The sequence below is a fragment of the Staurois parvus genome, unplaced genomic scaffold, assembly GCF_062004578.1.
Source record: "Staurois parvus isolate SC_StPar_1 unplaced genomic scaffold, SC_StPar_1.0 ptg002564l, whole genome shotgun sequence".
Taxonomy (NCBI): Eukaryota; Metazoa; Chordata; class Amphibia; order Anura; family Ranidae; genus Staurois; species Staurois parvus.
Genome location: NW_028320360.1, coordinates 63,401 through 90,526, shown reverse-complemented (window position 1 = coordinate 90,526; position 27,126 = coordinate 63,401). Strand labels below are relative to the sequence as shown.

Genomic DNA, 27,126 nt, shown 5'->3' with positions numbered 1-27,126 from the left:
CATACACACACACACACACACACACACACGATTTTTCGCACTTGTGCCACCCTGTATCAGTATATCTGCTATAGGGTGGACAGGAAGCAGTTAATGTATTTTGTTCTTAAAATTTGTGTTTGATCAACAGCTGGGCAAAATATTTTGCAACATAAAAAAATCGCAACAGCCACAACTTTATTCACCAATTGCCGATGGGAACCCCTCAGACTTCCCATTCCTGTGGATATTACACAAGGCCTTGCACATCAATTACCAGAACACAGCAGCTCCTTATCCTCACCTTCACAATCCCAGCGATACCGGGCTCCTTACAGTTACTGTGATAGAAAAACGCTTCCTGGCCGACCTTCATTTGTCTCAGGAAATTCCGAGCCTAGGCAGACACCAGATCATTAAAGACAAAGTCATAATTACCAGCAAAATCTATTGTGTTGTTTGTGAACGACCTGTAGGCCGAATGAAAAAAAGTGTGCGTTACCAACAACAAAAAGTCCATTTGTCCCTTTTCTGGAATAGATAATTATATGGGAGGCAGATACTGTCTGGCTCATCCCAGTAACATAGACCACCAACAACCCCTGCCCCCACCCCCTCCAGGCATTTGTAATAGAAGACCCAATGTTGACATGTCCACTGTGACCTGATAATTTCGCACTCCGTCCCAGCATGCTCTTTGGTCAGGTTGGGCCTTCAAATCTTCTATTCCAAACTGAAAGACATTAATAAGTTGCATCAGTCATGACCCAGTATGGAGGAACAAACAGGTCCATACCATTATTCTAGCACTATATATATATATATATATATATATATATATATATATATATATATATATATATATATACGCACACACACATACATACATCCACAGGTCTGCTTGACAGGCTCCCTCCCCCCAGAAAAACAGTTTACTATGCTTCAGTTATGAACACAGTGAGTGATCAGTACTGATCACTTACTGTGTTCATTCAGGAAAGGAAGGGGCAATTACTGGAACAAACCCCCTGTATGAGCATAAAAAAGCAGAAGTGAGCGCTATAATTGGAGCAGCTTGGACACCAAAAAGGTACCAAACAACCTCCCAAGATCAAAATACAAAATAAAATGTGCAGCGCTAAATATGAATATGGTATTGAAATAAAGATAACCAGCAATATGAATCATGTGATGAATATCATATGAATAAACCAGCAATATGAATCATAACTAATCCGAAGTGAAAAAAGTGCTGAATAAAAGTGACCAACGTCATAATAAAATGGCAACAAGTGACATATCATACAATGAAGTGAAATTATTCCTCCCACTGACCCCAATGAAGGGGCATTATTCCTCCCACTGACAACATTGATGGGGCACTATTTTTAAAAACATATTTTTTTTAACTATATTCTTCAAATTTTTTTTAACATATAAAAAAGTAATTTTAACATATATTTGTGAACGCATTCCAAAAATGTAGATTTGTATTTTTAAAGACATACAATATATTTGAAAATGTATTTTTAAAATATTTCTTTAATAAAAACGCATTTCAGCATACAGTATGTATATATATATACAGTCATGGCCGAAATTGTTGGCACCCTTGATATTTCTCCAGGAAATCATGTATTTCTCACGAAACGTATTGCATTAACACATGTTTTGCTATACACATGTTTATTCCCTTTGTGTGTATTGGGACAAAACAAAAAAAGGGAGGAAAGAAAGCAAATTCGACATAATGTCACACAAACCTCCAAAAATGGGCTGGACAAAAGTATTGGCACCCTTTCACAACTGCGGATAAATAAGAATGTTACAAGCATGTGATGCTCCTGTAAACTCACCTGGGGCAAGTAACAGGTGTGGGCAATATAGAAATCACACCTGAAAGCAGATAAAAAGGAGAGACGTTCACTTAACCTTTGCATTGTGTGTCTGTCTGTGCCACACTAAGCATGGACAACAGAAAGAGGAGACGAGAACTGTCTGAGGACCTGAGAACCAAAATTGTGGCAAAATATCAACAATCTCAAGGTTACAAGCCCATCTCCAGAGAACTAGATTTGCCTTTGTCCACAGTGCGCAACATTATCAAGAAGTTTGCAACCCATGGCACTGTAGCTAATCTCCCTGGTCGTGGACGGATGAGGAAAATTGATGAAAGATTGCAACGCAGAATAGTCCGGATGGTGGATAAGCAGCCCCAAACATGTTCCAAAGACATTCAAGCTGTCCTGCAGGCTCAGGGAGCATCAGTGTCAGCGCGAACTATCCGTCGACATTTAAATGAAATGAAACGCTATGGCAGGAGACCCAGGAGGACCCCACTGCTGACACAGAGACATAAAAAAGCAAGACTACAGTTTGCCAAAATGTACTTGAGTAAGCCAAAAGCCTTCTGGGAAAACGTCTTGTGGACAGATGAGACCAAGATAGAGCTTTTCGGTAAAGCACATCATTCTACTGTTTACCGAAAACGGAATGAGGCCTACAAAGAACAAAACACAGTACCTACGGTAAAATATGGTGGAGGTTCAATGATGTTTTGGGGTTGTTTTGCTGCCTCTGGCACTGGGTGCCTTGACTGTGTGCAAGGCATCATGAAATCTGAGGATTACCAAAGGATTTTGGGTCGCACTGTAGGGCCCAGTGTCAGAAAGCTGGGTTTGCGTCCAAGATCCTGGGTCTTCCAGCAGGACAATGACCCCAAACATACGTCAAAAAGCACTCAGAAATGGATGGCAAAGAAGCGCTGGAGAGTTCTGAAGTGGCCAGCAATGAGCCCAGATCTAAATCCCATTGAACACCTGTGGAGAGATCTTAAAATTGCTGTTGGGAAAAGGTGTCCTTCCAATAAGAGAGACCTGGAGCTGTTTGCAAAGGAAGAGTGGTCCAAAATTCCGGGTGAGAGGTGTCAGAAGCTTATTGATGGTTATAGGAAGCGACTGATTTCAGTTATGTTTTCCAAAGGGTGTGCAACCAAATATTAAGTTAAGGGTGCCAATACTTTTGTCCAGCCCATTTTTGGGGTTTTGTGTGACATTATGTCATATTTGCTTTTCTGCCTCTGTTTTATATTTGTTCCAATACATACAAAGGGAATAAACATGTGTATAGCAAAACATGTGTTAATGCAATACCTTTTTTGTGTGAAATACTTGATTTTCAGGAAAAATATCAAGGGTGCCAACAATTTCGGCCATGACTGTATATATATATATATATATATATAAATAAATATATTGAATATGGCCAAAAGTTTGGTATTTTAAATATATTTTTAAAATATATTTCAGATATATTTTTCTTCCATGTGGGAGGGGGGTAAGGGTGTAAAAAAAAAAAAGTAAACTTTATTTAAGTAAATTCTATTATCTAATGTAAACTTCCAATTTTTTGGCTCTAAAATCAGCATTTCTTTATTCCTATATCCTTCGATAGTAAACACCTGGTTCATCCAGTCATTTGTCTCTGCTTTCTTATTCAGAGCGGCAACTCTGCGATTCCATTTGGTCTTTTATCTTCAGAGCTGCCACTCTCGCTGAGCATGCTCCAGATTTCCCCTGGGAGGAAGCCATGCTCTGCTCTAAGCCCAGGCATTTTATGAAAGAACACATAACCAGCATTCCTTGCGCATGTCCCTCCCTGCTGCCCACTACAACATTAGCTGTGCAATCTTTTGCACAATCAGGCCTGATAAAAATAATCTGATCTGCAGATTGCGCAGCTAAAGTCTATGCCACTCAGTGGTGAGCAGAGTGGAGCATGCACTTGTAAAGGGATGCCGGGGACAGGTTCTTTCATTAAAAGCTTGAGTTCAGAGCTAGGTCACATGCTGAAACAAATCTCTGCCTTCTATCAGACACTGAGCTGTGTAAGGCTACATCAGGTGACTGCAAGATAAAAGAGGCAAAAAACGTATTTGAGTCTAGTGATATGATGGCTGGCTATCGTTGGGGTCTTATTTAATGCTCATATGCAATAAATAGTTCTCATTGGTTTACATACAGTCACATCCACAAGCCCTTCCTGCACCACCTACCTTCATGTCCATTCCTTTTTCTATCCGGCTCTCTGGCTCAGATTTCATCAACCAAAAATGATATTCTTCTTTCGGCTTCTCATTGGAGTCGGACCTCCCAGATGCTGCCGCCTTCCTGCGCCCTTTCACCTTTCGTTCAGCACCTGAATCTTCCTTTTTGTCATTCAGTTCCTTGGAATCTATCAGAACACAGAAGGGGCTTTATAAAAAGCAGGAATTTCTGTCCCTCAGCAGCCCCTCATATGAAACACAAGGATCTACCAACATATGTGATGTAATGGCACCAGGGAACGTCCCATTCAGGGGTTCACACTGCACTCAGCTAAACTTTGGTAGCTCTGCTCCTGTAATTCAATTACCCCAAAGGAAATCTGGGTGGGGCACCTGAGAACCTCATTCAGCAACTATCACGTAGACGGGGATTCAGGGCTTACCTGTGGCTGGTGAAGCCCCCCGCTTCCTCTTAGACTGTGGCATGGTTCACCCCCTGAAAAACAGAAACATTGAATGACCCGGGTACAATCCAGGCTGTGACAGCAAATATACAGAGAAAGCCCAGACAGGGCCAGTGTAACTTTCACTGCCACCAATGCAGGGGAGGGGGATGGGGGTTTAGTGTTCACTATACTGACCACCAATGCAGGGGAGGGGGATTCCTGTTCATTATACTGACCACCAATGCAGGGGAGGGGGATGGGGGTTTACTATTCACTATACTGACCACCAATGCAGGGGAGGGGGATTACTGTTCATTATACTGACCACCAATGCAGGGGAGGGGGATGGGGGTTTACTGTTCACTATACTGACCACCAATGCAGGGGAGGGGATGGGGGTTTACTGTTCACTATACTGACCACCAATGCAGGGGAGGGGGATTACTGTTCACTATACTGACCACCAATGCAGGGGAGGGGGATGGGGGTTTACTGTTCACTATACTGACCACCAATGCAGGGGAGGGGGATGGGGGTTTACTGTTCACTATACTGACCAATGCAGGGGAGGGGGATGGGGGTTTACTGTTCACTATACTGACCACCAATGCAGGGGAGGGGGATTACTGTTCACTATACTGACCACCAATGCAGGGGAGGGGGATGGGGGTTTACTGTTCACTATACTGACCACCAATGCAGGGGCGGGGGATGGGGGTTTAGTGTTCACTATACTGACCACCAATGCAGGGGAGGGGGATTACTGTTCACTATACTGACCACCAATGCAGGGGAGGGGGATGGGGGTTTACGGTTCACTATACTGACCATCAATAGTACTGAAACCAATGATGGGGGTTATTATTGTGGTCACTGACACCAATGATGGGGGCTATTACTGTGGCCTCTGACACCAATGGTAGAGGGTTTATTATTGTGGTCACTGACACCAATGATGGAGGTTATTATTGCAGTCATTGAAACCAATGATGGGGTTATTATTGCGGTCACTGACGCCAATGACAGGGGTTACTATTTTGTTCACTGACACCAATGACGGGGGTTACAATTGCGGTCCCTGACGCCAGTGATGGGGATTATTATTACACTCACTGACGCCAATAATGGGGGTTATTATTGTGGTCACTGATTCCAATGATGGGAGTTATTATGGTCACTGATGGGTGTCATTATTTCAGTCACTGACACCAACGATGGGTGTTATTATTGTGGCTACTGATGGGGGTCATTATTTCAGTCACTGACACCAATGATGGGTGTTATTATTTTGGTCACTGACACCAATGATGGGTGTTATTATTGTGGCTGCTGATGGGGTTATTATTTTGGTCACTGACACCAATGATGGAGGTTATTATTGAGATCACTATCCCCAATGGGGGTTATTAATGAGGTCACTGACACCAGTGATGGGGGTTTGTTTTTGCATCCACTGATGCCTATTATTATAAAGGGAGCCCTCTATAGGCAGGAGGTACACAGTACAAAAAAAGGAGATGGTTGTCATATCCAGAGACCTCTAACCCTAGGGCTTCCCTGGAAAATGCAGACATCCAATCACTATGGAAGTAACTTTCATATAAATGTATAAAAGAAGGTAATGACATCCCGCAGTCCTCTCACTCCTCCTTCTCTTCCCAACATTAGCTAACTGCTGCTTCTCCTTTAAGCTGCGCCTCCCTCTCCAGCCAATCGGCGCCTTTCAAAAAAAAAAAATGGCTGCCCTCTCCCACCCACCCCTTCTGCGTGCGGTGCTGGGTAATGTAGTCCATCAGCGGGTCTCGCACACAGAAGCGGACTCTGCTGAGAACTTCACTTCCCAGCATGCACTTGGTCACAACTAACAAGCATGGCGGCCGGCTTCAGAGCGGTTCCTCTGCTCTCCCGATGCCTCCGGGATGCTGTGGGCGGCCAGATGACGGTTCCTCGCAGAGGGCTCGCCTCAGTGATAGACCGTAAGGGCTTCTCTGGGGAGGGGGAGGTTGGGCGGCACGAGGCGGAGCCAAGGCGAAGAGATTCGCTGACCTTCTTGTGTTGATTAGAAATGGTCGCAGAGCAGATCACGTGAGCGGCGCTGTCAGCCATGATGGTTAAGGGAAGGGTCACATGACTGCTAGGGAGAGAGGCGTCATGTGACAGCCGAGTAGGGAAGGAAAGAGCACGTGACTGACAGCTGTGCTGGTGATTTCCTCCATATGTGTATTTTCTTCTATAGCGCCATCTAGTGATGATAATCTTCTTGAAATACCTCCATTAGGAGAATACAGGATTATGGCCATTAGATGGCGATGACGATCATAGGAAAAAAACACATTGGGTATAATATGGGGATTCTTCAGGAAAGCTGTTCAAATGTACTTTGACTTGTCTGAAGTGTAAATAGACCTCGTAGTGTCATACATGTGTTTACATGCATTAGGCAACCAGAGTGAACAATAACGTCATCTTAGTTTGTTTTCACAAACGAATGCATTCACCTCAGACTGCCCTGAGTTCACGCACCTCGGACTGGCCCCAGTGCACGCACCTCGGACTGGCCCCAGTGCACGCACCTCGGACTGGCCCCAGTGCACGCACCTCGGACTGGCCCCAGTGCACGCACCTCGGACTGGCCCCAGTGCATGCACCTCGGACTGCCCTCAGTTCACGCACCTCGGACTGGCCCCAGTGCACGCACCACGGACTGGCCCCAGTGCACGCAACTCGGACTGGCCCCAGTGCACGCACCATGGACTGGCCCCAGTGCACGCACCACGGACTGGCCCCAGTGCACGCACCTCGGACTGGCCCCAGTGCACGCACCACGGACTGGCCCCAGTGCACGCACCACGGACTGGCCCCAGTGCACGCACCTTGGACTGGCCCCAGTGCACGCAACTCGGACTGGCCCCAGTGCACGCACCACGGACTGGCCCCAGTGCACGCACCACGGACTGGCCCCAGTGCACGCACCTTGGACTGGCCCCAGTGCACGCAACTCGGACTGGCCCCAGTGCACGCAACTCGGACTGGCCCCAGTGCACGCACCACAGACTGGCCCCAGTGCACGCACCTCGGACTGGCCCCAGTGCACGCACCTCGGACTGGCCCCAGTGCACGCACCTCGGACTGGCCCCAGTGCATGCACCTCAAGCCTCAGTTTGGCCCCAATGTATGCCCCTCAGATATCAGATTGGCCCCAGTGAGCGCACTTAAGACTTCAGGATTGGCCCTTATGCATGCACCTCCGACCACGTCAGACCTAAAATTGACCCAGTGCATGCACCCTAGACCCCAGATTAGCCCCAATGCATGCACCTTGAACCAGACCAAATTCCTGCACCTTCACACCACAAATCAGTCCCATTCCCTGTACGTTTATGAGCCAGGGAAAACTGAACTTCAGGTCCTCTTTATAAAAACAGTGAGCTCTTCGGAAGGTAGTGGGGGGAGGGGGGACTTGGCTCTCACCTGGGAATGAAGCTGTGGCTCTGGTTCTGGGTCATGTGACACACGGCTTCATTGTGCTGCAGGAACATCTTCAGCAGAGTCTTCAGCCACTTACCCCGTTTTCTCTGCTGATGACCAGTACACTGCCGCCATGTCCTCAGGACCCGCGATACAGAAGTGGCGCTCCCTATGACCGACGACTTCTAGTTTAACCCTTTTGCTGCCAGAGCCGTTTTTGCATTGTTTGCACACATTTCAAAATCACTCCGTGCCTGCAGATTACAAAAAAACACCCCAAAGATGAGATATATTTTGAAAGCTGACACCTTAGAGCATAAAATAGCGGTAGTTCCAGTTTTTTATGTCACAGAATATTACCGCAAAGGTCTAGGAAATGCAAAATTTTAGTAAAAAACTTTTTTTTTTTTTTTTTTTGTGGATGAATTATAAAAGATGAGGTTGTACTGAATAGATACCCAACATGTCAAACCTTAAATTTGCGTGCGCCTGTGAAATGGCAACAAAGTTGCAATATATTAATAATAATACATTTATTTCTTGTGTTTAGTTATCCTTTATAGGACGTTGTTCTTATTTGCATCTCTTTCTCTTGTTGTGTAGCCTCCATTGGCCTGACTGAAGAGCAGAAGGAATTTCAGAAGGTGGCCTTTGATTTTGCCTCCAAAGAGATGGCTCCTAACATGGCCTTGTGGGATGAAAAGGTAAAGATGGAGCAATGATGACATTAACCACTTGCCCTCCTGAGGATTTACCCCCTTAATGACCACGCCTCTTTTTGCTACTCAGTGCTGCACTAATTCAACTGATAATTGCGCGGTCATGCAATGCTGCACCTAAACGAAATTTACGGGCTTTTTTCACACAAATAGAGCTTTCTTTCGGGGGTATTTGATCACCTGTGCGCTTTTTATTTTTCACGCTATAAACAAAAGAACGCCAAAAATTTTGAAGAAAAATAATATTTTTTATTTTCAGCTATAAAAAATATATAGTAAACACAAAGTTGGTTATAAATTTAGGCCAAAATGTATTCTGCTCCATGTTTTTGGTAAAAAAAATCCCAATAAGTGTATATTGATTGCTTTGTGTGGAAGTTATAGCGTCTACAAACTATGGTATAAATACTGCAATTTACACCATTTTTCTGCTATACAGCGCTGTGCTAGTTTAACGGACAATTGCGCGGTCATGCAATATGGTACATAAATGAAATTTACATCCTTTTTTTCCCCACAAATTGAGCTTTCTTTCGGTGGTATTTGATCGCCTGTGCGGTTTTTATTTTTTGCGCTATAAAAAAAAAAGTCTGACAATTTTGAGGAAAAAAAACAATATTTTGGACTTTTTGCTATAAAACATGTCCAGTAAAAAAAAGATGCAAAAATCAAATTTAGTCATAAATTTCTGCCAAAATGTATTCTGCGACATGTCTTTTCTAAAAAAAAACCCAATACGTGTAAATTAATTGGTTTACGTGAAAATTATAGCGTTTACAAATGGCGGGAAAGATACTGGGATTTTTAGGGTTTTTTTTTATTCTAATAATGGCGGCGATCAGTGAATTATGGCGGCGATCAGGGACTTATGGCAGTGACCAGCGACTTATGGCGGGACTGCAGGACTGCGGCGGACATTCTGACATTGGGGGGTACTGACTTGGGGTCACTGACATCCCCAAAAACACTAATAGAGTGATCAGTGCAAAAAAAAAAAAACTGACACTGTACTAATGGCAATGGGGAGGAAGGGGTTAACTTTATTTAGCAGGGAAGGGTTATAGGAGTGAGGGAAGTGTTTTACTAGGGGGCGGGGGTGTGTACTGGGCGGGACAAGGCTGATCGAGAAAGTGAAACTATTCTTTCTCGATCAGCTCATCCTCGAGCTGACAGGGAAGTGACAGACAGCACAGCTACTGCAGCTGTGCTCTCTGTCACCGTTTACCGCCGATCGCCGGGACATAGCCGCTAATGAGCGGCTGTGACCCGGCAACTGACATCTGCGGCGGTGATCCACAGGACAAATAGGGCGGCAGCGCGCCTCGCCCGCGCCCCCTATTTGTTTACAAAACACACGTTTTAAAACGTGGTTTTGCCTGTGAGTGCCGCCCTGCCACCGTATATGTACAGTGGCTGGGCGGCATGTGGTTAACAGCCTATAGTGCATTGGGGGGCCATTGAAAAAGTTGCATGTCTTGCGGTGATGTGCGTTGAATGGGTTGTTAGGATCAAAAACACTTTCTGTCTCCTAGATTTCCTGGACCACCAGTGAGGGTAATGGGGGTCACCAGCATAGGAAGGAACAGACAGCATTCTGTGTCCTCATTTGTAGATTTCTCTTCACTTCCAGTTTTCTGGCTTGTCTCACTCACGGGCAGGAAGTGAGGGCACATCTTTACCTCTTTGTCACAGTTCCTATAGTTTCCGTCCTTGCTCCGGCTCAGTGATAGTCTGCAACGTTCAGTGCTGCTGGCTCCTGCTTTCTCAGTGCTGCTTACCTGAACTTCTGGTTTTCACAGGAAAGTGTTAACAGTGGACAGTTCAGTCTCAAGTCAGGCTATATAGCAGGGAAAAGAGAGGAGCAAGGGAGAGTGGCTTGTCATCCTAGGCTATGGGGCTGTACGTTTTTATTGATGCACACAGTGCAGAAAGACATAAGACTCTGCAAAAGGAAGGAGCAGAAACCCGGGGCAGCAGTCATGGTATCAGCTTAGGCACTTCTTGACCACGCTATAGCCGAATGACGGCTACAGCGTGGTCGTCCAGTTCTGGGAGGGCATCATATGACGTCCTCCCAGATCGCAAACCCATGTGCCCCCAGCTGTGCACACCAGGCGCTGTCTGTGATTGCTGTGTCCTTTGGACACAGCTGATGACATGGTAAAGAACCAATCACAGCTGCTTTTTACCGGTGATTAGCTGTGTCCAATCACAGCTGATCACCATGTAAATACACTTGCTGGTATCAACAGCACTTTCCTCACACTGTCACAGAGTGAGGAAAGTACTGCCGATAACTGACAACTGTGAAAGGATTCATCTACACTGATAAGCAGGGCACTGATTATCAGTGCAGCCCCAAAAGAGCTCCAACAGTGCTTCGCATGAGTTGCCAAAAGTGCTGTCAATCTGTGCCCTTCAGTGCCACCAGTCAGTGCCCTTCAACCTGGGTTCACATATATGTGGTGCGGTATATCGCATATGATTTGCACAGGAACCACATCGCATTCCTGTGCAAAGCACATGCGATTTGTGTGCGTTGCGTTTGGAGCCATACATTTTGTATGGCTCTAATCGCACCGCACCAAAAACGTGCAGGACCCTTTTTTTGGTCCGCACTAGAATCGGATCGCACGGGTATTCACACCTCTGCAATCCGATTCTGCACATCACACCGCGTTTTGCGGACTGCTTTCGGGGTGTTGTTATCTTAACATACACACACGCAGCGGTTCGCATGGGTGCGATTCTGATGCGGTGTGGAATTCACACAGAAAGTACTGCGAATTCCGCACCACATTAGTGTGAATCAGGGCTCCGTGCTGCCTATTAGTGCCCATCATTGCCGCCTGTCAGTGCCACATATCAGTGCAGCCTCATCAATGCCCACCAGTGCCGCCTCATCATTGCAGCCTATTAGTGCAGCATCATCAACACACATCAGTGAAGGAGAAAATTTTCTTGTTTGCAAAATTTGATATTAGAAATAAAGAAAAACTTTTTTTCTTTTTAAATTTCCAGTCTTTTTTCGTTTATAGTGCAAAAAATAAAAAAAAACAGTGGTGATTAAATACAACCAAAAGAAAGCTCTATTTGTGTGATAAAAATTTTATATGGGTAAGGTGTTGCATGATGGCGCAATTGTCATACAAAGTGCAACAGATCTGAAAGCTGAAAATTGGCCTGGGCAGGAAGGGGGTAAAAGTGCCCGGTAGGCAAGGGGTTAAACTGGAACTTGGGCAAGGATTAAAAGATAAAGAATCTGCATACACAGTGTGTGATTAAATCAGCTGCTGAAAGTGCCTAAAAACTGAGGGTTTTATATCACTTTACCACTCGACTTCCAAAAGGTTTTACCCCTTCATGACCAGGGCATTTTTTTGCTATTCAATTCTGCGCTACATTAACTGTCGATTGCTCGGTCATGCAATACTGTACCCAAATGAAATTGATATTATTTTTTTACACAAATAGAGCTTTCTTTTGGTAGTATTTTATCACAAAACAAAAAATCAAATGTCTTCATAAATGTAACACAAAATGTATTCTGCTACACATCCTTGCTAAAATTGTATATATAGTATACTGGAATTTATCCAGTTATGACGCTATACTGGTAATGGCGGTGGTCAGGACTGTAATAGTGTGGAAGGCAATCTGGCGCTAGCAGACACTGGCTGGGCGGGACACTGACAGTGATCAGATATAATACTATAAACTGTCAGTGTACTAATGACACTGGCTGGGAAGGGGTTAACATTAAGGGACAGTCTGGGAATTAAAGTGATATCTCACATGGTGTACAGCGTGGGAGGGATAGAGCAAGAAGGTGAGCGGGGACTGGAACGGGGGATCAGCAGATATCTCACATGGTGTACAGTGTGGGAGTGATACAGTAGGAAGGTGAGCGGGGACCGGAGCAGAGAGTTCAGTAGATATCATCACACATGGTGTACAGTGTGGGAGTGATACAGCAGAAAGGTGAGCGGGGACCGGAGCGGGGGATCAGCAGATATCACATGGTGTACAGTGTGGGAGTGATACAGCAGGAAGGTGAGCGGGGACCAGAATGTGGGATCAGCAGATATCTCACATGGTGTACAGCGTGGGAGTGATACAGCTGAAAGGTGAGCGGGGACCGGAGCAGGGGATCAGCAGATATCACATGGTGTACAGTGTGGGAGTGATACAACAGGAAGGTGAGCGGGGACCAGAATGGGGGATCAGCAGATATCTCACATGGTATACAGCGTGGGAGTGATACAGCAGGAAGGTGAGCAGGGACCGGAGCGGGGGATCAGCAGATATCACATGGTGTACAGCGAGGGAGTGATACAGCAGGAAGGTGAGCAGGGACCGAAGCAGGGGGATTAGCAGATATCACATGGTGTACAGCGTGGGAGTGATACAGCAGGAAGGTGAGCGGGGACCGGAGCGGGGGATCAGCAGATATCACATGGTGTACAGTGAGGGAGTGATACAGCAGGAAGGTGAGCGGGGACCGGAGTAAGGACTGAGCTGTAAACTAATTAGTGGGGAATCAGCATCGCTGGGGGATCAGAAGGATATCAGCAGCGTGGAGTTTCAGCACAAAGGAGGATCAGCAGAGTGGGGGGAGGGGTATTGTGGGATTACAAGGGAGCAGGAGGGAGGTGGGAAAGGGGGGGGGGGGGGGTATGGGGAATGTACTACTACTGAGCCAGGGATGTGGAGGGTTTTGGGAAATATACTACAGAGCGGGGGGGGGGGGGGGGGGGAGGGGGGGGTGTACAATTGAGGAGGAGGAGAGGGCTGAATTAGTTTTATTTTTTTAGGCTTTTTTCCCCTCTGCATTCCCTCTGGTCAGTAACACACCTCCTATATTAGAGCGCCCCCCACTCTGGATACCGGAGCAACAGAGACACCTTTGGACAGCAGCATTGTCAGTCCGGGGGGGGGGTAGTGTTAGATGGACTAAACGTAGCTATTCTGGAGGGTACCAATCGGAGAAAACGTTTGTAATTAGCCTCCAGAAAGGAAGAATCTAACCAAGCTGTATGTTTTATGCCCACAAAATTGTAGCAGAAACTCATGATCACCTCGGGGTGTCTACTTTTCAAAAACAGGTCATTTTGGGGATATTCATAGTGCATTGGCATTTTTATTTGATATCTTTTTTCTGACGAACAGTAAGGAAAACAGGTTTCTTTTTTCAATATTTTTTCTTTATATAGTAATAATAATGATGAAAAAACTGCGGTTATCAAATAACACCAAAAGAAAGCACTGCCTGTCTAAAAAAAAATTCATTGGGGTACAACGTTCCATGATAAAAAAATTGTCAGACTATAGCAGCACTGAAAATTGGCCTGCGTACAGCGTGGGAGTGATACAGTAGGAAGGTGAGTAGGGACCGGAGCGGGGGATCAGCAGATATCATCACACATGGTGTGGAGTTTTATAGGCTGGTATTGAAGTAGTTAATCTTCCATCCTTTTAACCGCTTGTCCGCCCCCCTGTGTTAGAAGTACTGCTACAGAGTGGCAGGGCTGCGCAAAATCATGTATATAAATACGTGATTCGCATTTCCGGGTAGGGGGCGTGCGCAGCTATAAATGTCAATCACTGGGTCCCAGCCTGAGATTCCCCGCTGGCACCCAGCGATTGCCAAGCAAAGCTGATGGGAGAGGCTTGTGTGTAAACGATGCAGGTCTCTCTCCTGCCAACAAGGACATGCTGCTGTGTATTTCTCTGCACAGCATGTCTCCCTAGTAAAACAGCACACAGCATATGATGTAAAACAGCACACAGTTAACCCTTTGATCACCCCACATGTTAACCCCTTCCTGCCCAGTGCCATTAGTACAGTATCAGTGCTTTTTATTAGCTCTGATCACTGTATTAGTGTCACTGGGGATATCAGTGGCAGTTAGTCAGTTCCCACCCAGTGTCAGAATGCCCGTCGCAGTCCTGCAATAAATTGCTGATCGTCGCCATTACTAGTATATATATAAAATTCCAGTATCTGTACCGCCATTTGTAGACACTATAACTTTCATGTAAACCAATGAATTTACACGTATTGGGATTTTTTTTTTAGCAAAGACATGGAGCAGAATACATTTTGGTCTAAATTTATGAAGAAATGTGATTTTTCAAAACATTTGTACTGGACATGTTTAATAGTCAAAAATATATATATGTTTTTTAAATTGTTGGTCTTTTTTTGTTTATAGAGCAAACAATAAAAAAAACAGAGGTGATCAAATACCACCGAAAGAAAGCTCTATTCGTGGGAAAAAAGGACATAAATTTAATTTGGGTGCAGCGTTGCATGAACGCGCAATTGTCAGTTAAAGTAACGTAGCGCCATACATGGCCAGGTCAGGAAGGGGGGGAAATCCTCTGGAGGGCAAGGGGTTAATTACCAGTGGTATCAAATTTGTGGTTTACCTGGTCATCAAATGTCTATAGAATGGATGTTTTCAGGAATGTATAGTGAGCACAATGTATGAACGCACGGTGTGAGTGGTGAATAATGCGTGTAATTACCGGTTGTGTTTGGCATTCTGTTGCATGCGTCATCTCTATGGATGCTTTTGTATAACATAACAATAAGCGTCAGTCCCGCTAAACATTATTCTATAGGTGGGGGTTGGTGGGAGTCGGTTTTCTTTTGTGTGCTTATATTAGCGTTTTATTTGCTGAGGCCCCATGCTTCAATATGACAGGTCCATAGCGGCCCTCAAACAGGCGTCCAGCATCTTTGTAATGTACACAATAGCAGCTTTACCTGAGAGATCTTATATACAGCAGCACAACGGCACAAATCCAAGTCGGATGCATAGACTAGCACACCTCCGGCCATAATTACTCTAGATCTCCAAACTGCGGCCCTTGGGCTGAATGTGGCCTACTGCTTGCCTTTATCGGTTCTTCCCACTGGCACCATTGATGAGGCACCAATCCTTCCACTGACCTTGACAGTGGGGCACTATTACCACTACTGACAATGATGGGATACTATTCCTTCCACTGACACCAATGATGGGGCACTATTCTTTCACTGACACTCACAACAGGGTACTATTCCTCCCAATGATACCAATGATGGGATACTATTCCTCCCACTGACACCAATGATGGGGCACTATTCCTCCCACTGACACCAATGATAGGGCACTATTCCTCCCAGTGACACCAATAATGGAGCACTATTCCTCCCACCGACACCAATGATAGGGCACTATTCCTCCCACTGACACCAATGATGGGGCACTATTCCTCCCACTGACACCAATGATGGGGCACTATTCTCTCACTGACACTCACAACGGGGCACTATTCCTCCCACTGACACCAATGATGGAGCACTATTCCTTCCACTGACACCAATGATGGGGCACTATTCCTCCCTCTGACACCAATGATGGGGCACTATTCCTCCCACTGATACCAATGATGGGGCACTATTCCTCCCACTGATACCAATGATGGGGCACTATTCCTCCCATTGACACCAATGATGGGGCACTATTCCTCCCACTGACACCAATGATGGGGCACTATTCCTCCCACTGACACCAATGATGGGGCACTATTCCTCCCACTGACACCAATGATGGGGCACTATTCCTCCCACTGACACCAATAATGAGGCACTATTGCTCCCACTGACACCAATGATGGGGCATTTTTCTTCACACTGACACGAATGATGGGGCATCATTCTTCCCACTGACACCAATGATGGAACACTATTCCTCCCACTGGCCCCAATGATGGGGCACCATTCTTCCCATTGGCTCCAATGATGGGACACTATTCCTCTCACTAACACTAGTGATGGAGCACTGTATATGTAAACCCTCACCTTGTAAGACAACCCATTCAGCTTAATATAGAAATGAAAGGAAAACCTTTTTTTTAGATATATGTAAAAAAAACATAAACACTTTTCCCCCTTATTATAAGAGATAACATGCCCTTTGGTTATAGCTGCATAATAGCTGGGGGAGGAGAAACAGCAGAACACTGATCTTTCCAGTGACTGACTGTGCAGGAGGGGCGATCAGGTCTGATCATTGGAGGAGAGCAGGCTGAGTTCCCAGCACAGCTAGAGAACTGACAACGCATTGCTCGTATGCCTAGTGTGGTCAGTTTTTGATAGGAAAGCAGAGGGACTGGCAGGAACACCAGGGATTTCACACAAAGGAAGCAACACAAAGAGAACAGGATAATTTTTCTTGCAAGTACATGGTACGGAATATGTCGGGTTTACATATTCTTTGAATTCAATTTAGGGTGAAGATCTGATTTAACAAGCATTTAACCCTTGAAGTGCAGGGGAGACCCACTGCAAGGGTTCTTTTTTTGTCCCAGAGCTGTTTTTTTTTTTTTTTTAATCCCAGAGTTCATTTTAAAATCCCATCCATTCTAGGAAAATGGGAAGAAGGAACAGAGGCTGATTTTGTCTCTAAAACAATAGCAATAGAAGGTGAAGGCACTGCTGACAACCAGCCATCAATCGTCACTTCTACTAAGCAGGTACCGAACGCTAATCCTAGACAACGCTAACATTTGTTTCCTCTCAATTCAGGAAATTTTCCCGGTGGAAACAATGCAGAAGGCGGCACAGCTTGGCTTCGGTGGGATCTACACCAGTCCTGATGTTGGCGGGTCAGGATTGTCACGTTTGGACACATCTGTCATTTTTGAGGCCCTGTCTACGGGTTGTGTCAGCACCACAGCATACATGAGCATTCACAAGTATGTATGATTGCTTTCTGCTGTTCATTTATGAAAATCCAGTTTTAAAGCAAATGTAATGTACTTATATGATATCTTCCCTTGTTTCCCGTTCCCCTCCAATCAACATGCAATCAAATGTTTTCAATTTATTTGTTTTGTTTTTAAGAATAACTTCTGAGACCCAGTGATATCATCACTGGGTATGTCTGCTTACTCTTTGCTTCCGGAATATCAAATCAGCATCAGAGAATTTTGCCTTTGATCTTTGGTGGTATATGATGAAAACAAAACAAAAAAAAAAAAAATGTAAGGAAAGGTGAATAGTATATGGGGCTGGCCAGCATGTGTGATCCACTGCCATGTAGCTGAATACTGATAGACTGTGGGATGGGATGAGATGATAGTGGAATGAGGTGTTCATAGTGGTATAAAACATGTGGGGCTGGAACGCCACCAATAGTTCGCTCAGCGCTGTACATTACAAAGGGGGACAGAACATGTGACAGAACAATACCAATACAATGCAAAACATGAGGGGATCGAGGGCCCTGCTCTTTCCAGCTTACAATCTAGGAGGGAGGGGATGGTGGCACAGGAGGAGATAGCTGTGGGGGATGGAGTGGTGGGAAGAGTGGAGGAGGTCGGCAAGTTAGCAGGGGGTGGGGTAGGCTTCCATGAAGAGATGGGTTTTCAGGGTGCGCCGAGAGGAGAGTAGGTGATAATCTGATGGGTTGGGGCAGGGAGTTCCAGAGGATGGGTGACACCCTGGAGAAGTCCTGGAGGCGGGCATGGGAGGAGGAGACCAGGGAACTAGAGAGAAGGGGGTCTTGTGAGGAGCAGAGTGTTCGTGTTGGGCGGTACTTGGATATTAGGTCAGTGATGTAGCTCGGGGCAGTATGGTGGACAGCTTTGTACGTCAGCGTTAGGATTTTGAATTTGATCCGTTATGGAATCGGAAGCCAGTGGAGGGATTGGCAGAGGATATGGCCCTTTTGATATCATTTAGTAACCTATATAAAGAGAAGTGCAGACTCCTGTAGTGTTGGCTCTGAGGAAGAGGTTGTGTCCTCAAAATGCGTTAGCCAGTTGGTCATCCAGGGTTCCATCGTATGGACTCAGATGTTGTTTGGATCATACATCTTGTTCAGTTTGACATGCCTGTGTTTTTATGTCTATTGTAAGTGTGATACTTACTTTGTTTCTTCAATAAATATTTTAAATGATAATGCGCTAGGTCGATGCGCCCTTTTTCTGTTTCTCCATTTGCATCTAGTGTATTTGGACCACCCTGGTCTGTAGAGGGCAGCAAGCTGTGCATATTCCAGAACATTCCTATTGGGTCTACTGTGTCCTTTCCTAGCGCAGGAGAAAAGTGTTTGTTGTGTTGGATTTGATCTTTGTCATATCAAAAAACACTTCCCGGTGTCCCTTTAGATGTGCATCCTGCTTCCTGTTGGTGCTAAAGTCTTCAGTTGGGCAGTTTGCTGATTGGTAGCTTCAGCATGCACATCTATAGGGATGCTGAGAATGTGTTCCTTCATATAATGCTCTGGAACAAAATAATTGATGGCAGAGAAAGCTAAAATCTGCGAGAGACTTGCAACAACAGGAAAAGAGGGGATTGGTCAATGATTGAAGTTGTTCAGACAGGAAATGAAAGCCGGTTCAAGACTGCTGCTGCAGCTTTAAAGTAACAGCGTATTTATTTTTCTTTTCTTTCAAGCCAAGTGCTATGGTGTTCACCAATGTGCATGCGCTCCTGAGTATGGCTGTGTGCCTCTATAGATGCACACAGCGCCAATAAGCTATACCCCTGCTTCCTCCTCACAGGAGTTTGAGTGACAGCAGTAGGAGCCTATGGCTCCCACTGTTGTCAGACCAAGAAGAGAGGTGAGCGGTGCTGCAGCCCAGACAGCGCTGGAGCAGTGAGAGAGGTGAAGTGTTTAGGGAGGCAAAGAAGGGGGGGTGGTGGGATCAGTTAGTGGGGCGTTCTTTTTCCTTAATACATTTTGACAGGGATCGGTCTAGGAGAGTGTGGAGGGAGCCTGCTGGAGTGGAGAATTTGTCTCCATTGGCCACTGCTGCTGTCAATCACAGCCAGTGAGTGGGGGGAGGGGCCAAGCCACACTCTGTGTGTCAATGCGTACCAGCAGATCACCCGGCCTGCAGCTGCCGCCCACTCGCAGTACAACTACTGCGGGCGACAAGCAGTTATAAGTAATGTAGCTAGGTGTTAGTGCAGTCCTATTCCCTGTGCTCTTTGTTTGCCTTAGGCTCGCCATACACAGTTCAACCAGTTGGCTGCACAAAAGAAAAAAGGCACTGATCCCCCCATCCACACATTTGGAATGCTTGGCGGAATCACTCCTGCTGAGCTACTGTATTTCCTCCGGTGGGGAGCCTTCTCCACAGGTAGGATACATTGATCAGTGTTTCTAGTTATAGCCGGTGGTGCTGATCGTTTGGAAAAAACAGACAGGCTAGTGTACACAGGTCTGTTGATAGACCAACTAACCCATACATGGATTGAAATTTGCCCTGGCCAAACGTTTTGAGAATTACACATATATTAATTTTCACAAAGAGTGCTGCCTCAGTTTTTTTAATGGTGATTTGCATATACTCCAGAATGTTATGAAGAGTGATCAGATGAATTACAACTACTTGCAAAGCCACTCTTTGCCATGAAAATGAACATAGTCCCCAAAAAAATATTTCCACTGCATTTCAGTCCTGCCACAAAAGGACCAGCTGACATCATGTCAGTGATTCTCTCGTTGACGAAGACAAGGCCGGAGATCACTCTGTCATGCTGATTGAGTAAGAATAACAGACTGTAAGCTATAAATGGAGGGTGGTGCTTGGAATTATTGTTCTTCCTCTGTTAACCATGGTTACCTGCAAGGAAACACGTACAGTCATCATTACTTTGCACAAAAAGGGATTCACAGGCAAGGATATTACTGTTACTAAGATTGCATCTAAATCAACCATTTATCGGATCATCAACAACTTCAAGGAGAGAGGTTCAATTGTTGTGAAGAATGCTTCAGGGCACCCAAGAAAGTCCAGCAAGCGCCAGAACTGTCTCCTAAAGTTGATTCAGCTGCGGGATCGGGGCACCACCAGTGCTGAGCTTGCTCAGGAATGGCAGCAGGCAGGTGTGAGTGCATCGGCACGCACAGTGAGACAAAGAATTTTGGAGGATGACCTGGTGTCAAGAAGGGCAGCAAAGAAGCCACTTCTCTCCAGGAAAAACATCATGGACAGACTGATATTTTGCAAAAGGTCCAGGGATTGGACTGCTGGGGACTGGGATGAAATCATTTTCTCTGATGAATCCCCTTTCCGATTGTTTGGGGCATCTGGAAAAATCCTTGTCCAGAGTAGAAAAGGTGAGTGCTACCATCAGTCCTGTGTCATGCCACCAGTAAAGCATCCTGACACCATTCATGTGTGGGGTCGCTTCTCAGCCAAGGGAGTGGGCTCACTCACATTGTTGCCTAAGAACATAGCCATGAATAAAGAATGGTCCAAAAACATCCTCCGAGAGCAACTTCTCCCAATCATCCAAGAACAATTTGGTGACGAGCAATGCCTTTTCCAGCATGATGGAGCACCTTGCCATAAGGCAAAAGTGATAGCTAAGTGGCTTGGGTAACAAAACATCGAAATTTTGGGTCCATTGCCAGGAAACACCCCAGACCTTAATCCCATTGAGAACTTGTGGTCAGAAGCGGATGAACAAAAAACCCACAAATTCTGACAAACTCCACAAATTCTGACAAACGCCAAGTATTGACTATGCAAAAATGGGCTGCCATCAGTCAGGACGTGGCCCAGAAGTTGGTTTACAGCATGTCGGGGTGAATTGCAGAGATCTTGAAAAAGAAGAATCAACACTAAAAATATTGACTCTTTGCATAAACTTCATGTAATTGTCAATAAAAGCCTTTGACACACACGAAATGCTTGTAATAATACTTCAGTATACCATAGTAACATCTGACAAAAAGATCTAAAAACACGGAAGTAGCAGACTTTGTGAACGTTAATATTTGTGTCATTCTCAAAACTTTTGGCCACGGCTGTATGGTTGGCTTTGCCTTGTAATGATGGGCTCACATGTTGCTGCTGTAACATGTCGTGGCTGATGGATCTTCCTATGTCCATGTATTTATTCACCTAGCTTGTCCCTGTTATCGAAGGCCTGGTTCATACCTATTCATGTTGCAATCTGCTGCAAGAAAGTGTCCCTTACCCTATTGAAAAACACAGTGGTTGAACATGCATAGATGTGAACGTGTCCCATGGGAACCATGTTAATTGGGCTGTAGTAAGTTTCTGCAAAACACAAAAAGCACTAAAAAACACATAGGTGTGAACATGGGCGTACTGACAACTCATGGGACCCCTGGGCAATAGGGGATCATGGGGCCCCTGTGTCCTTGCCCAAACTCAAAAAAGCCTATGAAAAAGGTACCAGGGGCATCTCATGGGGCCCCCTTCTGACCCCGGGCCCTCGGGCAGTGTCCGAGTTTCCAAATGGTCAGTCTGCCCCTGGGTGTGAACCAAGCCTAAAGGGACAGGCACCTTCTTGCTGCAGGTTACATGGCGTCTAACGCATGCCTCACTATTTCCACAGGGTTCCATCACAAATATGGTGAAAACATCTCTTCCAGTATGGGAAACTCTCTGTTAATTGCTTTGCCTGTTTGTGTCTCTGTTAGAACTAATTACTGTTCATCTCTCACCTGCACCAGTGCTAGCCTGCGAGAGCCAGGGATTGTGGGATATGTAGTTTCTTCACAGGAAGTGTCAGTTCTTAGACCAAAGAGAGAGGCCATGTATTAACCTGTTCAATGTCATGCCGAATGGCTCATGTTTGAATACAAACAGAAATTTCTGACACAGGAATGTGAAGATTTACTCTACTATAGGCTGTGTGTACAGGGCATCAATGACACCATGAAACTACATGGTCAATGCGCATTTTATGCAGGCGAGAAATACAAGGTGCAGCTGGGAATGTTTCTAATGCCTTTAATGTATTACACTTGGAACTCCCTGTTCCTTGCAGCATGTGTGTTTGGATGATCGATACCTTTGGAAATGAAGAACAGAGACACAGATTCTGTCCTCCCCTCTGCAGTATGGAGAAATTTGCATCTTACTGTCTGACAGAGCCAGGTGAGACCTGAAATGTTGTCATTTAATATCAGCTAAAAATATTCACCTGTCTGCTCATCAGATTCACACAGCATTGCAGGAACGCATGTTAGTTCAGTTCATCCTGAGCAGCAGCACGACGCACAGTAGCAGACAACTCTTCATTGCGGTGTGTTGCTTTGCTGCAAATGGTGCATGCGCCCTTTGTTGTGTGTTTTGGTGCAGTAGGCAGAATGCATGACAAAATTCGCATCGACGTATATGTAATGGAGCCTAAAGCAATGTAGAACAAGGCATAGTAAATTGGTATTGGGAAAAGAATGCTGCAAGAGACACTTTGGGGTTGATTTACTAAAGGCAAATAGACTGTGCACTCTGCAAGTGCACGTGCTCCAGAGCTTAGTAAATGAGGTGAAGCTTCACTATAAAAGAATACCCAATTACATGCAAGAAAAGAAAAATAAAAACGCATTTTTTTGCAGGCACATGATTGGATGATGGAAGTCAGCAGAGCTTCTGCTCATTTACTAAGCTCTGGAGCAACTTTAGCTTTAGTAAATCAACCCCTTTGTCCTCTACTTGCCCAAAGCTGGGCATAGATTATTTGTTTTTGTTTTTCGCACGCACCATTGTACACACTATTGCACACACTATAGTACGCACCATAGTACACACCATTGTACACACCATAGTACGCACCATAGTACACACTATTGTACACACCATAGTACACACTATTGTACTCACCATAGTACACACCATTGTACACACCATAGTACACACCATAGTACGCACCATTGTACGCACCATAGTACACACTATTGTACACACCATCGCACGCACAATAGTATGCACCATCGTACACAGCATAGTACTGATCTGTCTTGTTTTGAGTGGTCCTGTCCTGTTCACTCTTGTGCTCGGCAGGCAGCGGAAGTGATGCTGCGTCATTGCTGACATCGGCGAAGAGAAACGGCGACTGCTATATTCTGAATGGATCTAAGGTACGTTCTCCCACATGTTCATACACAAGCATATTAGTGTTAGACGTTGAAGAAGATGCAATCACGTTATGTTTCCGCCCCTCTGTCTCTGTCCAGGCGTTTATTAGCGGTGCTGGCGACACCGATGTGTATGTTGTGATGTGTCGTACAGGGGGCAGCGGAGCTCGAGGAATTTCCTGCCTAGTGGTAGAAAAGGGGACACCGGGCCTGAGCTTCGGCAAGAAAGAGAAGAAGGTGAGAAGGTATTTGTGCAAAACAAAGTCAGAGGAATACAAGGAATCTCTTCATAGAAGCCAAATGTAATGCTGCCAGCGATGAGCTATAACATGGTAGTTGCTGGGCTCGTGCTTCAATATTTTTGAGTTAATGATCTGTAAGAGTTATGCAGATAAGTAGTTCTGAATTCACTTGCTGCCTGTTTGTTATCGGTGTGTGACTTAATAAGTACTGGAGTCAGGCAACTTTCAGGAGCGGGTCATCCTACACATTTCTGTCAGTATAGGTTTCATAAAGCCCATCACAGGGAAAGATAGAAAGTCCCCCCCCATCCCTCCCAGCTGTTCTGCTCACTTGTTCTGCCCTCACTTGTTCTGCCCTCACCAGTTCCGCCCTCACCTGTTCCGCCCTCACCTGTTCCGCCCTCACCTGTTGCGCCCTCACCTGTTGCGCCCTCACCTGTTCCGCCCTCACCTGTTGCGCCCTCACTTGTTCCGCCCTCACCTGTTGCGCCCCTCACCTGTTGCGCCCCTCACCTTTTCCACGCTCATCTCTTTGGCTCTCAAATATTTTGGTCTCACCCGTTCCATTCTCACCTGTTCCGCTTTCTCCTTTATCAGTACCACCTGTTTGGCTCCCATCCAATTCACTGTCACCTGTTTTGCTGTCACCTCTTCTACTTGCACCTTTTCAGCTCTCTCCCATTCGGCATCCACCCATTCCACTCTCACCTGTTCTGCTCTCAGCTGTTCGGCATCCACTTGTTCTGATTTCACCGGTTCCATTCTCACCTATTCTGCTCTCCCCAATCTGCTCTCACCCATTCTGCTCTCACCAGTTCCACTCTCACCCATTCTGCTCTCACCCGTTCCATTCTCACCTGTTCCACTCTCACCTATTTACAAAATTGAGAAGTCCACTGTAACATGACCCACTGCAACTTTCCTACTGTGGGTGAAGATCGGTGATCTACCACTGCAGTCCAGACGCATACCGCAGATTGGTCTTCTGGCTTCCCATTCATTGTGACACCATCACGCCACCACAAAAGTCTTCAGGACCTTGTGAGGATTCCGGGGTTGGGCCCATTGAGAAGTGTCTATGTCACCAAGCAGCAAAGTGGGCACCCAAAGAAGCAGCCTCTTAGTCTGCAATGCACAACAAGGGAGACTTTAGACCAACTGTTTAATGCGACCGCAGCTGCTGGTAAGTATTTTGACCATTTATTCTTTTTTTTTTTTTTTTTTATTTACTGGGGAGATTAGCAAGAGGGAACAAAATTTTAGTGGGTCTAGATTTGAGCTGAAGAAATATTCCGAGGTTTGTCATGCAAACCATTAGAGGAATTCTACAATAAGGGGATATGGAAGTTACTAAAGTTGACCTCTCTTTCTGAAAATGCTTGTTGCCTGGCTGGTATTTCACACCCTGGCTATCGTACTTCACTGACTCAGAACATATTTTCATTTGCTGTGTTTTTGTTCCAGTTGGGCAACTCAGAAAGTTTTAAAAACAATGACAGCCAAGCAACTAGCATTTTCCAAAGGAGCTGGTGTCATCTTAAAGTGTTTCCCAACACACAGGGCTGCATAACTGTAACAAATAACAAAGCCCTTGAGTTATAAAAGAAAAACAAAAAAGAAGAAGCTATTCAACTACAGGACTCTGTTATCTGACACTTCTATGCACTCAGTTGTTGGAAGATGTTATGGGAGTTCAAGCAGTTGACAAGGAGCAGCTGTCAGACCTCAAGTGACATCTGACCTCTGGCCCTCAACTTGAAGAGTCAGATCCAAAGTAATCTAGCCATAAAACAATCCGAAGGATCACCAGCCGAGTGCATTATCCTAAAATAATCTAATATCCATCACAGGTATACTAGTGTAATGTTCAGATTTTTGATACACTCAACACAGTGGCACAGTGGTTAGCACTTCTGCCTTGCAGCATAGGATCGACACTACCTGCATGGAGTTTGCATGTTCTCCCTGAGCTTGTGCGGGGGTTTCCCTTTCACACTCTAAAGACATGCTGGTAGGTTCATTGGCTCCTATGTAAATTGTCCCTAGTATGTGTATGTATGAATGTGAGTTAGGGACCTTAGATTGTAGGCTCCTTGTGGGCAGGGACGCGTGTGAAGGTACAATATGTAAAGCACTGCTTGAATTTTCAGCATTCTATAAATACTGCTAATAAATAAATGATTCTTTCTTGTTAAAGCGGAGCTCCAGGCTCCAAAGCATTTTTTTTTTCACAAAAGCACCCCGTGATTCATTCTGCTTGAATAATATAACTAGGATATCGTTATTACTGTCAGCAGTTTGTTGCTTTTAAATCAATAATTGCTCATAATAATCCAGAAGGCAGACTGCAGCCATTGCTGCTGTGGGCATCTGAAGCCCCCTCCTATTTGTTTCCTGGATCCGTGCAGCTGGCTACCCAACATGCACCTCCCGATTTTTGTGCCTGCATAGTGATAACACTGCACGGAGCACCTTGTTGATTACAGGCTGCCATAGAAATGTCGGCATCGGTGTAAGTTCCCTCCCCATTGTTATGGCAACCTGTCAATCAACACTGTCAATCAGTTTCACTATTAGGCGTCCCGTAGACTCCTGGGATAGATGATGCAGATATTCCAGGAGTCCCAGGGGATCGCCTAATGACGAAATCACCTAGGTGTCCAGGACAGGAAGTGCCGCCCACATACAGTTGCAAGAAAAAGTATGTGAACCCCTTGGGATTATGTGGCGTTTTGCATGAATTGGGCATAAAATGTGCTCTGAACGTCATCTAAGTCACAACAATAGAAGAACACAGTCTGCTGAACATAATACTACACAAACATTAGATGTTGCCATGGTTTAATTGCACATAGCATGTAAACATTCACAGTGCAGGGAGGAAAAAGTATGTGAGGCCCTAGCTTAATGACTTCTCCCAGAGCTAATTGGAGCCAGGAGTGAGCCAACCTTGACTCCAATCAGTGTGATGATATTGGATGTGTTGCTGACAGCTGTCCTGCCCTTAAAAACACACACCTGTTTTGGGTTTACTGGTTTCAAGAAGCACTGTCTGATGTGAACCATGCCTCGCAGAAAAGAGCTCTCAGAAGACCTACGATCAAGAATTGTTGACTTGCATGAAGCTGGAAAGGGTTACAAAAGTATCTCCAAAAGCCTTGATGTTCATGTGTACATGGTAAGACAGACTGTCTACAAATGGAGAAGGTTTAGCACTGTTGGTACTCTCCCTAGGCATGGTCGTCCTGTAAAAATGACTGCAAGAGCACAGCGCAGAATGCTGCATGAGGTAAAGAAGAATCCCAGAGTGTCAGCTAAAGACCTACA

The 27,126-nt window shown here is 45.4% G+C and overlaps 2 protein-coding genes across 6 annotated transcripts in view; one reads left to right on the top strand and one right to left on the bottom strand.

Moving 5' to 3' along the window:
- The window catches only part of LOC149430643 (thymocyte nuclear protein 1-like), a 59,407-nt gene that overhangs the window by 7,955 nt on the left and 24,326 nt on the right, over nt 1–27,126 (bottom strand). For 2 of the 5 annotated variants that reach the window (XM_089666152.1, XM_089666153.1), the window contains exons 2-6: nt 7,942–8,192; nt 4,468–4,520; nt 4,034–4,212; nt 644–712; nt 284–376 (exon numbers count right to left, since the gene is read on the bottom strand). In XM_089666152.1, coding sequence (XP_089522278.1) covers nt 284–376; nt 644–712; nt 4,034–4,212; nt 4,468–4,510 — 384 coding nt within the window. In that variant the 5' untranslated portion in view covers nt 4,511–4,520; nt 7,942–8,192. The other 3 variants (XM_089666154.1, XM_089666151.1, XM_089666155.1) reach the window with 3 other exon arrangements.
- The window catches only part of LOC149430644 (isobutyryl-CoA dehydrogenase, mitochondrial-like), a 34,762-nt gene continuing 13,957 nt past the window's right edge, over nt 6,322–27,126 (top strand). Inside the window, exons 1-6 of the mRNA XM_089666149.1 lie at nt 6,322–6,446; nt 8,542–8,642; nt 17,236–17,405; nt 22,468–22,577; nt 23,484–23,560; nt 23,657–23,794. Of these exons, the coding sequence (XP_089522275.1) occupies nt 6,341–6,446; nt 8,542–8,642; nt 17,236–17,405; nt 22,468–22,577; nt 23,484–23,560; nt 23,657–23,794 (702 nt within the window). The 5' untranslated portion in view covers nt 6,322–6,340. The remainder of the gene's footprint in view (nt 6,447–8,541; nt 8,643–17,235; nt 17,406–22,467; nt 22,578–23,483; nt 23,561–23,656; nt 23,795–27,126) is intronic.